Source organism: Achroia grisella, unplaced genomic scaffold (assembly GCF_030625045.1).
Source record: "Achroia grisella isolate CSIRO2021 unplaced genomic scaffold, CSIRO_AGI_Agris_v1 utg308, whole genome shotgun sequence".
NCBI classification, from domain to species: Eukaryota; Metazoa; Arthropoda; class Insecta; order Lepidoptera; family Pyralidae; genus Achroia; species Achroia grisella.
The window spans coordinates 1,253,771-1,267,743 of NW_026712791.1; the positions used below are offsets into that span (position 1 = coordinate 1,253,771).

General features: G+C 29.4%; 3 protein-coding genes across 3 annotated transcripts; 2 read left to right on the plus strand and 1 right to left on the minus strand.

The window, feature by feature from the left end:
• Nucleotides 1-1,574: 1,574 nt before the first annotated feature.
• On the minus strand, nucleotides 1,575-3,203 carry LOC131843503 (uncharacterized). The gene is made up of 3 exons (XM_059192171.1): nucleotides 2,997-3,203; nucleotides 2,214-2,349; nucleotides 1,575-1,749 (listed from the first exon to the last, which is right to left on the minus strand). Exons 1-3 carry the CDS (start codon nucleotides 3,201-3,203, stop codon nucleotides 1,652-1,654), a joined length of 441 nt encoding a protein of 146 aa, XP_059048154.1. The 3' UTR covers nucleotides 1,575-1,651.
• Nucleotides 3,204-6,796: 3,593 nt separating this feature from the next.
• On the plus strand, nucleotides 6,797-7,866 carry LOC131843504 (B1 protein-like). The gene is made up of 2 exons (XM_059192172.1): nucleotides 6,797-6,859; nucleotides 7,510-7,866. The coding sequence occupies exons 1-2, from the start codon at nucleotides 6,797-6,799 to the stop codon at nucleotides 7,864-7,866; spliced, it is 420 nt and encodes a 139-aa protein (XP_059048155.1).
• A 2,278-nt stretch (nucleotides 7,867-10,144) lies between these two features.
• On the plus strand, nucleotides 10,145-11,996 carry LOC131843498 (uncharacterized). The gene is made up of 2 exons (XM_059192165.1): nucleotides 10,145-10,296; nucleotides 11,522-11,996. Exons 1-2 carry the CDS (start codon nucleotides 10,237-10,239, stop codon nucleotides 11,891-11,893), a joined length of 432 nt encoding a protein of 143 aa, XP_059048148.1. The 5' UTR covers nucleotides 10,145-10,236; the 3' UTR covers nucleotides 11,894-11,996.
• The last annotated feature ends 1,977 nt before the right edge of the window (nucleotides 11,997-13,973 follow it).

Consider the following 13,973-nt stretch of genomic DNA (forward strand, 5'->3'; position numbering starts at 1 on the left):
CATTCTACCATTAACTATTTTCAGAAACAACATACAAAGCTTGATCGTACTATAGTACTACTACTAAGTAGGTACTACTATTCACAATACGATAAATAGTCCAATTGTGAAATAATATAATAATACTAGGTTCATTGACAACAAGCAATTTTACGTAGTAAATACTATATAATTGCATAGTTATCCTGGGATAATTATTCTTTGCCGCATTTAAGTAAACAATACAATGACTCCCTAAGTGTTCTATTAACTGTTACAATTTTTTTGCCTGAAGTTATATAATAATTAGTATACATCCGAGTATAAAGTTAGACTTTACGTCATTTGAAATCTTGACGACTAATCTACATAATTAGCTCTGTATTTTACGATATCTTAATAGATTTGTATGTCTGGGCACGATTCAAGTGTAGGCGAGAAAAGACGTGCCTTAGAACCATGTTAATTTTGGCATACCTATAGAGTGTGATTATTTTTTTAAGTGGAGTAACTATGAGATTAATTAATTCAAGTTGTTCTGGAACATTCTCATTGATGGTCTGTGGAATAGTATACAACGGTGCTCAATAAAATTATGAATAATGCTAATAAGAATAATTTATTGCTATATGCTGAAAAGTTAATTATAGGGTAAAGAGGTATTGTAACACATTAGTTATCGAGAACGGCAATACACAAGGGGTGCCACGGTCATTACATGATGACACGATGCAGTGTTATTCGTGGTTGTTACTATATAGGCGACGATTGTAGTTTTCCGTGTGGTGGGCCGACAGCTTCTTTGCCAGTCTAGTTACATAAAAGTTAGAAAAATACTAACCGAGCTTATCCTCATGTTGTATCTGGGCTTCCGAATTGTTATTGAGCACCTTAAATTTATTTCAGTATGAAAATCATCTAAATGCTTATGTCAATGAAAACACTATATTATAACGACAAGCTGTTTATATGTGAATACTACCTATTAACAATAAGAAGTATTTACATAAGTCATTAAAATAATCAATGTTATTTAAATAAGTACAATTTTTTGTGGATGTTTCATTGTGTACAATAACAAATAGCATGTACGAGTAAGTTTAGATATGTTCCACGCGGGTATACATAATAGTTGTTAATTTCTACGATATTTAGTACGTAGGTGTAATAAAAATGTAATGTATGTATAAATTGATTATATTATAATTAATCTTAAGGATATCCATTACATGTTACAAATGAGAATCAGCTTAAGTACGTAAGGTATAGATAGGTATAGATCGTGACCAAATGTGAGAATTGATTATAATTGTCATAAAGATGTTGTGTCGTATTGTATAATATATATAACGAAAGGAATTGTAGTAGAATGGATTATATTAGATATACTTACTTAGAAATAATCTGAATACATATTTTCGTATTAATAGATTACGGAAAATTTCTCCAACAAACATTATAATCCAACAATTTCAAGATTCACACAGTTGAGTGACAACCATGATGCACGCATGATGCACAGCACGTCTAGCTAATATAAAATTTCATATACCTATCATTAAGAGTGTTTCAGTTAAGAATAATGGACTATTATTATTGATTGAAACCCATAATTTCCTTATCTTAAACATTGTAAGAAACATATAATTGGCTTAATTATATTATTATGACGTTAGTTTCCCTCTTCGTCGTCACTCTCTGCATCTGAGACATCTGTATAACAGTCGTGTTCTAATGCTCTTACTTTCAGGAAATCCATGACTTGTGGACCTGAAATGAATTGTTTTGCTTAATAACATATTTGTGTTCGTAAAAACCTTTTTAAAATACATGTAAATATTTAGAATATCAAGGAAAATATAATCTTAAGTCTACGTTGTCGGTTGGAACTAATGTTAGATTTTCAACCTTGACCAAGTTAATCCAATTTAAGCTGTATATTCTTTATGTAAGCCTCAGTAAAGATTGTAAATTGTCGACCGCTTTCAATTTGTTAGTAAGTGGCAAGTGCCCCATATTTCTTCCTATGTGTGTCTTGACATTGTATGACATGCATACTTAATAGGTAGTTTAATACTATATAATTTCAGCGTCAGCGTTATTATTATTAAAGAAAATGTTGGAAACTTTTTTATTCATAATATAAATTTTATTCAGAATAAAATTATCTTTGTCATCTTAACGAAAAAGGAAAGGCATAAAACGAATGACAGGTACAACAATAATTCAATCACCTTCAGTGTAAACAACGCTGGCTCCAAAGTCCTGTATGGGTGTTGGTGTAAAGGGACGTTCAACAGCTATGACGTTGTTATCCTCACCTTCGTCATCGCTGTCCACTACTATTTCTTCTTCTTCACATTCTTCCACCTTAGAAGTAAGAAGTCAATGTAAGTTGTTTTATCTATCTGGAATAGCTAATAAGTTGACGGCAAACCTAACGAAGTAGCAACCGTTGCCTATAGATGTACCGATTATGCACTGCCATTAATACTAACCGAGGTGTCTTTTTTTGTATCCTGTAATTTAAATGGCATTTCTCATCCTCACTATATGATTTTCCAAAGCATGTTGTTTAGCGACAGAAATAAGTGGCTTAAAGGCACCATGCAGACGACGTTGTACAAATTTAATTAAACAGAGTACGTCATATGCCTGATAGTAAATGTATATTTTGTTATGATCTGTAAAGTCTACAATTATAAAAAGACCGTTCAAGGAGATAAGGATAACTTCATAAATGAAGTTATCCTTATCTCCAACATATTAACAAATAAATATTGAGTAGGTATAAATCTACAGGATAACTAATAACCTCTTTCGTCTCAGCTTTTTTTTTAATAGGGCAGGCAATGTCCCTTAACCGTACAACGCAGATCTATCTTCATTTTCTTCATTTTTGTTCTGTTTTTATGACTTATTGCTGATTGGCATAGCATAGCATACATATATACATAAAATAATTTATATAGTTCACAAATGGAGATTTATCATGATATATGAAATACCTCCTCTACCTGAATATCGAAAGACTGTTGTTTATTTTTGAAGTCCATTATAGCAGCAGCAGACGTTCGTCTGGAATTTGGACATTTGTTTGGTGAAGGTGTGCCTTGGCTGGTGCTACCTTCATCAATTTGGAAACCGACATCTAGGTTCAGAGGTAAATTGGGGTTGCCCGAACTGCGTCGTCGCCGCAATTGACATTCTCGAGTTTCCGCCATTATACTCGTATCTGCTGGAATTTATAAGTTCTTTAGTTTTAAGCATAAATAGTCAAGTAATAAGTAATCAGTAAGTAATCACCAATTTGCTAAATTCAATTTACCAATTCGTGTTATTGCGAATAATACATGATAGGTATTGACAAGCAAGCCTATGTTTATAGAAGTTATCTTGGAGAAAAAATAATCCTAATTGGAAAAAAAACACTTAAAAATCTAGATGTTATTCAATAAATTCAAGTGCTAAAGAAATTTTAGTATTTCAAGCTTGATCAATTTTTTTAAACAAATATTATCTAAGTACAATTGTGATAAGTAACTTACATTAGGTAATAAAACAACGAAGGCAAACCGGGATGTGGATATAAATTATAAAATTAATTGTAGATGAATATGTAAATCACACCAATATTACTTGGCGACTTATTTGCAAAGTGGCCTATACGAATAGAATGTGGTCACTGGGCCGGGGTTCACTAAGTAGACCGAGGCTGGCTAGCTTGGGGTGAGAAGCCATAGCAAGGTAATCTGTAGTTTTCAGTAATGGCCAACCTTTTTACAGTAATAGGTTTTCGGTATTGTTTTTCAAGAATCCGCAGAGACAACAAATTTAACTTTAAAGTAATATTAACCTCAAAAATTTCTAATTCCCTCTAATTATGACCCCAATATTTTTTTAAACATTATATTATAATGTGAGTAGGCACTGTTCCACTCCTAAAGTAATATTTCCTTTGCTCTATATTCAGTTATTAAAATGATTTTCAAACATGTATGACCACACTAACTCACTGATTTTAGAATTATTTTCCAGTAAGTAGGTATCGTCGACGTAAATTTTAAAAACGACCCTATTAAGCTATCTGTAATAGAATGTCACCAGACATTATTTATATAACTTAAGTTTTAAAACATTGTTGAAGTGATTGTGAAAAACAAATATATTTTGAAATATAGAATATTTATAAATAATAATATGTCACGACAAATTCTTATTTTCCATTTTGTTATTTTAATGTTGCGCTTCCCTGACATTTGTATGGATTCACCATTTAGCTGTAGTTTTCGGACATATACACCTTCATAGTATTTTCATATCTTAGTAAAATTGAAAGAAAATAGTAATACAAATATAGCAATATGGATATAATTATGTACTACCTACATAGTAACTATTCCATAGTAAAAAGTAATTTGTTCAAGAAGTTATCTTTATATACCTATCCATTATCCGAACTTGCTGCACTTCTATCTATAAATGGTAGGTGCGCTAAGAAGTCTTTTGTCTAAATATGATTTTCAAATATTATACTTTAATTTACAGAAAGCGATATCAAAGGGATTTATAATAACTTCGAATTATCATAAATATGCCTGATATTATAGAGACGTACTAACATAGAGCAAGTATAGATAATAACGCCAGGTTCTATCTTCGAACCGAAAACCTTCTTTTCAGTTAAATCTTCCTTACAATATACATATGGTCTGTAATTAAATTACTGATTGTTTTCATGTAAGCAGTAAACTTGCAGCATTCAGCGTTCATATTGAACAATTTTAATACTGATATTAAATAAAAACCTAATAATTGCCACAGGTATCCTGACGGCGTTACTACGTATATAGATATTTAATTGAGCATTAGGTCCAGCATGCTAATTAGTATCTAGACAAACTAGATCGAGGTTGTATCATTGATAATGATAATATATCCTTCGTGTTATATGAATTATTTATACAATTAAAATTTAACAAGCACAATACGTCATAAGAATACTTTTAAATAATGGTACACAATATAATAGTAACGTAACAGAAATACTAGATATTTGTGTCTTGTTAACATTTTGCACAAATTTGACAGCTTTGAAAGATTTATTAAAAAATCTCGTTTGTTCTTTGGTTCAAGTAGGTACCTATATAAAATTCTCTAATCTATAGAATAAACATACGAATACACATAAGTCTATACTTTTAAGCAATACACAAGTTTCCTTTATATGTATTTATGTTTTACTCAATTCCTATTCATCATTTCATACCAGAATCTATTTGATTTTTTTACTACCATCTGTCTGGTGTCGTGAGAAAATTTCCATTGTGCCCGTACAGATTATACATCTTTGGTATTTTATAATAGGTAGTATTAAGTAACATAGTTGTAGGAGAAGGATTTTTCTTAATATGTATATGTATTAGCTGAGCTCGCAGTACTGGAATAATAACAGCTTAGCTTTTTTTATTTAGTTTACAAAACGAGATCTTGGATTGGTATAAAACAAGATCTACATTAAAATGAAACTTGCTATAATACATTAGAGTCATAATAATCCAAATCGCTTAAACCGTTTCTAAGACACACGTAGAAACAGTTTTTTTATAGTTATTGTGTTAAGTTTATTTATGTTGTTAAAGACTCTCAATAATAGTTTTTTCATATATTTTTTATGTACGGTAGGTAGCCGACAGCAACTGTTTATATATTTATTAGGTACATGTTTTGATATATCTATAGTCCAAGCAGAATTATGACAATTCGTAATAAAAATAATTTTACCTTATTATGCGATGTAGTAACCTAGATGATAATGAGGTTACTTGTGCATACATATATGCCCATACTAGTCATTCACTGCCAACAGGTGCATATAACTGAACTACATAATCAGTGACTTATTTTGAATCAATTAAGATTCAATCAACATTCATATTAAAAATAGAATTATTTGATGATATATGTATATGTATGTACATATAATAAAATAGCTGACCCCGCATCTTCGTCTGTGTCACATTTTCTCTATTTGTGAAATATTTTTCGCTGCAGGTCCACCTCTACTGGCAAAGTGTACTATTATTCCAAAGAAGCATAATTATAGATTTGAATAATAATAATTCCACGTATTTTGTGTAATCAATTTGTACCAGACAATGGGTTGACTGAAGCAGGATATCAGATATTTATTCGAGTGTAGAAATACGTTAATATCAATAAAAGATTTTGTAATATCAAGGCAAGTATTTTACTAGCTGTGCTCTAGGTGCTAGGGTTTCATCTGCATTAAATTTATAGCTTATGTATTATTCTGATGCATAAGCCAATATGGCTTTTTAGAGTTTCTTTAAAATCCATTAAATTACTCAGCAGTTTTTGCGTGAATGAATAATACTTACAAACTTTCGCGTTCATAATATTAGGGAACCATGAAAAATGCCAAAACTGCTTAAAATGTTCTATATATGACATATGAATATGATTTGTTTTATACTTTATGTGATGTTTTATAAGTACTTTTGACATTTTATCAGATGGATTATCCGATACTTGTCTTTCTCTATTGAAAATCAGTCAAAATGTAAGGCATATATTTTGATTGTCTTTAAATATACGTAAAGGCATAATTGAGTTACATATATTATTAAAATATGTTAGCCATATAACCCCATAAAGGTTAAATTAGATCGTTCGCTTCCTAATACAAGAGTTGTTTCCTGTCTTGATTTCCTTCGGTGTTCGATATATAAGAGTAAATTGTGACGGTACTGAACACTTACTGTCAGTAAGGTAAGAAACTCAGGTGTCTACGAAAATGAAAATATTTATGTTTTTGGTTTTAATAATGGCCGTAGCTGGCCAAACCGTGGATGCTCATGTGAGTAAAAAATAATATCTACTAGGATAAAATGTATTTAGGTTTATAATGTATTATATGACTTATTTATCTTAAAATACTATTGCAGTATTTGAATGCTAGGAGTAGGCATTTTAAATTATTATAACGATATTAATATTTGTGTCTGAGATTACGTAAAGTTTAGTGTATTCGATGATGTCATATTTATCTTTTTGTCAACTTTATTCACATTGGCACTGGATTTTTTAATTCAATATCTTTTGGAACAAGTTTGAACAAGATAACTTCGCTGGTCTAGCGGTATGGCACGCTGCTTTTATTTCCGATTATAGCTGGTTCGATTCCACGCATGCTGTAAGCATTCATATTTATAGGTATGATTTTTTGTATCGATCTGGGTGTTTTCTATATATATGTGTGTATATTATGTATGTATTTATTCACGTATTTGTATCACTTATCTAGTGCCCATAATACAAGTTCAGCTTAGCTTGGGACTAACTAGGGCTGTATGAGTTATATGAAGATAGTTATATGGTATCAACTGGGAAGTAACTGATTTTCGTTAGAGACAGGGTTACCAAAGCCAGTGGTTAGGTTTGTTTAGTAGAAATAAATATAAATTGAAATATATAAAAAATACAATAATTACAATATTATGTTTTCAGAATGTTCAGCTATCGCAAACTCAAAAAGACAAAGTACAACAGTTTACAGTAGAATGCCAAAAAGAAACTGGTGTGAAGCCAGACCTTTTGGTAGAAGCAAAAAAAGGCAAATTCAATGATGACGATGCACTAAAAAAGTTCACCCTATGCTTCTTCAAGAAGACCGGTATAGTTGATAGCCAAGGAAAGTTGAATGTCGAGACAGCTTTATCAAAATTACCTGAAGGTGTTGATAAAGCAGACGCGAAGAAGTTATTAGAAGAATGCAGAAAGAAGACTGGTAAAGATGCCGCAGATACTGCTTTTGAAATATTGAAGTGTTATTCTCATGGCACTAAGACACATGTTTTATTTTAAATTTTATGTCTTCTATGTAAAATATTTATTTATTATTCAGTTGCACGGTCTCAAAATTCCTTATGGAATCGTATAAATATCATAAAAATAATTCTTAATTTGTGTAGCATTGAATACAAGATTAATAATCGAAATGTTAAATACTATTCAAATAGGTTGTACATAGACAGGTGTCTACTCAAGTAAAAGAAAATTATATGAAAGAAACGACTACAAGTACGAAAAACGAAATTTTACCTTTGCTTGTTCTGTTAGAATTAAAACATTAGTCAAGTCAACATTTATTGTTTGTTATATAATTGTTTAATTTATTTCAATTAAATTATATACATATTAAAATATTCTTAGTATACTCATAATCTTCCTGGTTCACCTTTATCGTTTTTATAAATTAATTCGTAAAAATAAAGTATTAAAAATTACATGGGAAACAGCAACATTAAATTATATATGAAAATATCGTTTTTTCGACATTTTACGGAAGCTTTGTTACATAATTATTAATTAAATGTATGTCCATACTATACAGACAGCCATTTAATTTTTATATGTAAAAACCAAGGAATGTGTGCAGGTAAATACTTGTATGGACATAGGCGGATATAGCAAGAATTCGTAGACTTCATAGAATAAATTTTAAGAATCAAGTTTTTATTGCGATGGTTTTTTATTTTTCTTTAAAGAGTTGGTGTAAAGTTCATCTAAATGCGTATTTAATACAACAAGAGAGTTAGCGCTGAGGACACCATCTTTTCTGAGTTTCTCAATGAATCGTACACCAAAATAGATTATATATTGTATGAATATAAATTTATTTTTATCTCTCTTCAATAATTTTAACTAATTTATTACTTAAAAATAAGTAGAAAGACATATGCATATAGTGTAATTTTACTCAAAAAGTTGAGGATTTGTATTATTTCATCCAAGTAAGTTCTCCGTGAAAACAATCCTGATTCATGATTAACGAATTCGTAGCATTGGGCTAATTGACTTGACTTTATGCTTATCTAAACAAACTCCACTCGTCCCCGACAACCTAAATCGTTAACGTAGGCTAGACTTAAAAAAATGTCTGATCGCATTCTATAAAAGCCAACTTAAATATCTTTACATCTACTTCCATGTAGCTTTTATTATGTTGGTATATTTATTACTAAGTGAGACTTACTAATGACTGACTAAGGAGGTAGAGGTTTTCCCAAAGAATAATAACAATAGATAAAATTATTACAAAACTCCTATGCGTCGCTGATATTCGTGTGACGTATATGAATACAGTAGCACATGGTGCATGGTGTCAACATGGTGCCAACAATATATTGTGAAAATCTTGTAGCTATATTATTATTTATTTTGAAGTTAGTCCTGCCATGACGGAATGACAAAAAATTTGATTAAGAAAAAATAAGTAAGGCAACAAAAAAGTCTATTATTACAAATCATCAGAATCGGCTTAAATTCGTTGAGATATCAGAAAAAATATGAACGTTACATTTTATCTAAATTTCCCTCTTAAAGTAGGTTCATTAGTATCATATTATATAGAATCTACTACAGCTATAAATACTTACTTAAATTAAGGCAATGAAATAAAATAAATAACTGACATGCGCAACTTCATCTTTTCCGTTTTGTAACATTTTTCAAGATACTCCTCTCCTATAGCTTTCCTCTTCCTCGATAAACGGGGTATACAACTTCAAAAGAAATTCTCAATTCGAACAATCAAACTTTTCAGCTTAAAAATGTTAGTGTAGATTCAATAAAAAATAATAATATTTTTTACTGAGAAAATATTACAATATTTAAAATATAAAATCAAAAATAATTTATTCATCTTTAAACATTTTAGTCTCTGATAAACGTCCAAATTTTTGTACTAATATTTTTTCCTAACGGAGTAGTAGTGGTTCAGTAATATGTAGATTCAATTGAGAAGAAATGTCATGAACTCAACTGAAATGATGTTTTTTAAAATCAATATGTTTACATGGTTCATTTATATAGATGTATATGTATAACATAATTAAAATTACAACAATAGTCTTAAATAGTCGAATAATAGTCTTTGTTTAAGAAAAATGATTTAACAGATTTATAAGATTTAAGGTTGTACAATAGTTAGCTTGTTTAGAGGTTGCAGCTAAAATTTTTCCTTTGTATAATATCAGCCCGCCTGTACGTACCCCCAATAGGTAGGTAGATATTAAAGGTCGTATATAATCCAGCGAGTCTTCGCTTCATTGACATATTCTTTGCTCATTTTAACATTGAAGCAACGTTTCTTTAAAAATACACCGCTGTTTTCGTATTTATTATTATTAAATTGTAATTGTGATATTTAGCTGTAATAATATTTTTAAGACAATGCGTAGTGTAACGCTTTTGTTTTTTATATTGGCTGTCGGACTTACTACTGCTGCACAGGTATTCATATATTCATTTAGATAAAATTTGCTACAATATTTTTTAATTATTTATGAATATTTTTTTCTGTGGTGTGAAAAATTTTTTTTAAAAAATATCGATAATCAAACGACATCAGGAAAAAATATATATGTGAAAGTGAAAGGATATAGGTAACGGCGAAGGTCTAAACTCACTTATCATGACCCGTAATATCGTGTGCCATCTGATAGAGGAAGCATGAGTCTTCACGAGTAGTGTTATGGACGAGGCAAGCTTAGAAAGCTAAAGTAAGAGTTTAATTGAAGTAAAAAATTGCACATCTTTACGGCCTACTCTGTAAGGAGTTTAAAGTAAAGATAAATAATCTCTCTAATTATATCAATAGTAATAGTGATAGATATATGGTATATATAATTTATTTATTTAATGCAAAAGAAAAAATTAATGCTAGACATTTGATTTATTGTTATTTACATAACTACACTATGTTAGCATTAATAAGTAAAGTTTGTCAAGTGTTACATTTTTTTAGAATATATATATGTATTTTCTTTTATAACTTTTTCCTTATTTATTATTTGTAATGATTGTATAACTAGATATACATAATGTAACGTATATATACTGTATACTGTTTACTGTTTGCTTACTGTTTGTTTAACACTAGGTTAAACAAACAGACAGACATATCTTGTGTACTGTGAATACCACATAGAGGATAGATAGAATTTAAGAATGTGAAATGAGTTACAATACTAATTAATGTTACAAAGCTTACTGTATTGTATATTTCTTAGTATATTGGAATGGATGAATGGATTAACAATTAAATTTCGTACTTTCTACACCGTACCTAAAAGTTTAATTACAATTCATATATATGTAGGTAGATATAATTGTTGATAATCACTTATATCAATAAACAATTATAAAAATGTTTTAATTAGTGTTTCTATAATTGTATTAACACTTACAGTTTTGTATTACCAATACATCTGTAAAATAACAGATTATAGAAATATATTCTATAGACGTTGTCTATTTTTCTATATAAATATTGAATATGAACGGTTACTTGAAAATATTTATTTCCTGTAGTGTATTTGACATTGTACCTTTACCCAGTACAGTACTATTCGTTTGCCTATAGTCGGTCGTCTCTTGACATCAAGATTCGACATCTTTTTTCCATATCATTTCATTGTAAGTCGTATTTTTTCTTAAAACAACAATTTATTTTCAGAGAAAAGTGCCGTTTCCACCAGATGTAGCGAGTGATATTATTCAAGCAGCTTCTCAATGTATCCTCGAGTCTGGCGTCAATCCTGACCTATTGATAAAGTTCACGAATTTCGATGGAAAAAATGTTGCTGAAGATGAACAATTGAATAAATTCGCTTATTGCACTTTATTGAAAACCGGTTACGGGAAGAGGGACGGACGTCTAAAATTAGACAAAGCGATCGCAGTAATGCCCAATGATGTTGATATAGATACTGTTAAAAAGGTTATGGAGAAATGCAATGAAGAAACTGGAAAAGACGCTCCGCAAACAACATTCAGAGTATTCAAATGCTTATCTGAAAAATCTCCCGTACTAATGACAATGATATAATTAAAACATTAACAAAATAATGTAGTTTTATGGATAATGATGTATAGTGATCGTTCATATTTATAGGCTTCTTTTATAAGGAGCCATGCTTTAGTGATATAGTTGCCAGCGCTATTTGTTATATATTTACAAATAATTTGTTTATGTCAAATATATAGATATTTTTAATAACAAATGCTTTGATATTTTATTTCAATAAAAAGTATTGTAGAAAAAATCGCGCTTTTCAGATATGAAACTACAGTACTACATAAGTACCACCACACCACCACAACAGAACAGAATGTATTATTGATTGGAACTAATTTAAAAATTTGTTCCAATCTTTCTCTTTGTTAAATATTAATATAATATATGTTTATTATATATTATATTTTATTATTTATTAATATAAAAGATACGCAAGAGGCTGTGTAATTAATTTATGGGTACTTACATGCATTGTGCTTAAAGTATTAAAAAGTTTTTGATACTGATCATTACAGTATCAAAAATTTTTTACCTGAATATTTTGTATAGTTTTTATTATTGTATTTTTTTGTTGCATAAAGAAAACTAATATTAGAGATGACAAATTTAATATATTAGACTTAGTACCAAGTCTAATATAATAAATTATAATACTGACTGTAAGGTCAACTGTACTAATATTATAACATAATTAAATGGATAAACTGTCTCTATGTCTATACAAAGAAATTGGTTGATTGAATGGCACAATAAAAAATACAGAGTAGTCTGCGTGGTACCTAAATCTTATTTATTTTAGCCACAGAGTAAATTGCTTTGTAAGTCTTATTTCGGTTGTAGGTTACATTTAGGCAGGGAAATTACAAGATAGTATAGAAGTATATCATTTTAGTACTCTGGAATAGCAATGAATGGATGATATGACGGGTGTCACATGATAATGATGTTCATTTACCTACTCGTATAGAGGTGATGGCTACCGCTTCCCATCAGAGGGGCTATTAGCTAGTTTTCCAGTTTTATTACGTAAGAAAAGATAAGACAGTTGTACTATTATTTTATTTACTTACAGTTTTTAATATTTAGTCTATTCTATTTACTTCTTTCTATATTCTGTAACTTGTACTTATTATATGCCATGTGAATTATAAAAACATCGACATACATAGAATGACAATGTAATTACATATCTATTATTAAAAGCGTAATAAGAAAAGAGATAAAAGAAAATAATTGTTTGTTATAAAATAATTGTTTTCGTAAGCGTATTTACACGAAAGGAATTCTACGACACGGGCGCATCGACGGGGTATGAGTTATTTGAAATATATTACAATAATTTTACTGATACAAGTTGAATCACAGAGAATAAAAAAGGAAAAAAATGTTCCCAGTATCCTGTATTCTCTGTGGTCTTTGAAAGACTGAAGTAACGGGATGAACGAACTTGATATATGGGTTTTGCATATAATAAATTCTTGATCAAATATACTTACTATTATAAAACATCTATTGGAAATTTATATGTAAACAATTAAACTAAAATCGACTTCAATTTATTTTCGCGTCAATGCTATTGGTGTGAATGTTTCAGGTATTGTATAAATTGACAATGTTCCACAATGAATAGGTTGTACAACGCTGATCAAGTACGAAGAATAACTTTCTTCAGATTTTCAATCAGTATCAGTATTAAGTAATATAAAAATGTTCTTGTATTTTATTCAATTTTATTATTAACGGTGTTAACTGTTGGATATGCAGAAAAGGTAACGCAAATATTTTCATAACTTTCTTAGTCACAATATTAGTTTTAGAATTATTACATCTACCTGTCTTCTAATTAAAGCTAAGATAAATAAAGATGTAGAACTACAATTAATAACACTTGCAAATAAAAAATAAGTTAATAGGTTTCTACAAGAAGATAATATCCTCTCTCGAGTATTATGCTTACTAATATGTTTACTGAAGTAATAACAATAGTTTAATACTATAATAATATGTTTATTGAACTGTATATTTGTATTGTTCTTGTACTGAATTATAATGTTAATATATACTGATAGTACGTAGAAGATTGTCTATTTAGTTTCATGTAAAAGATCCC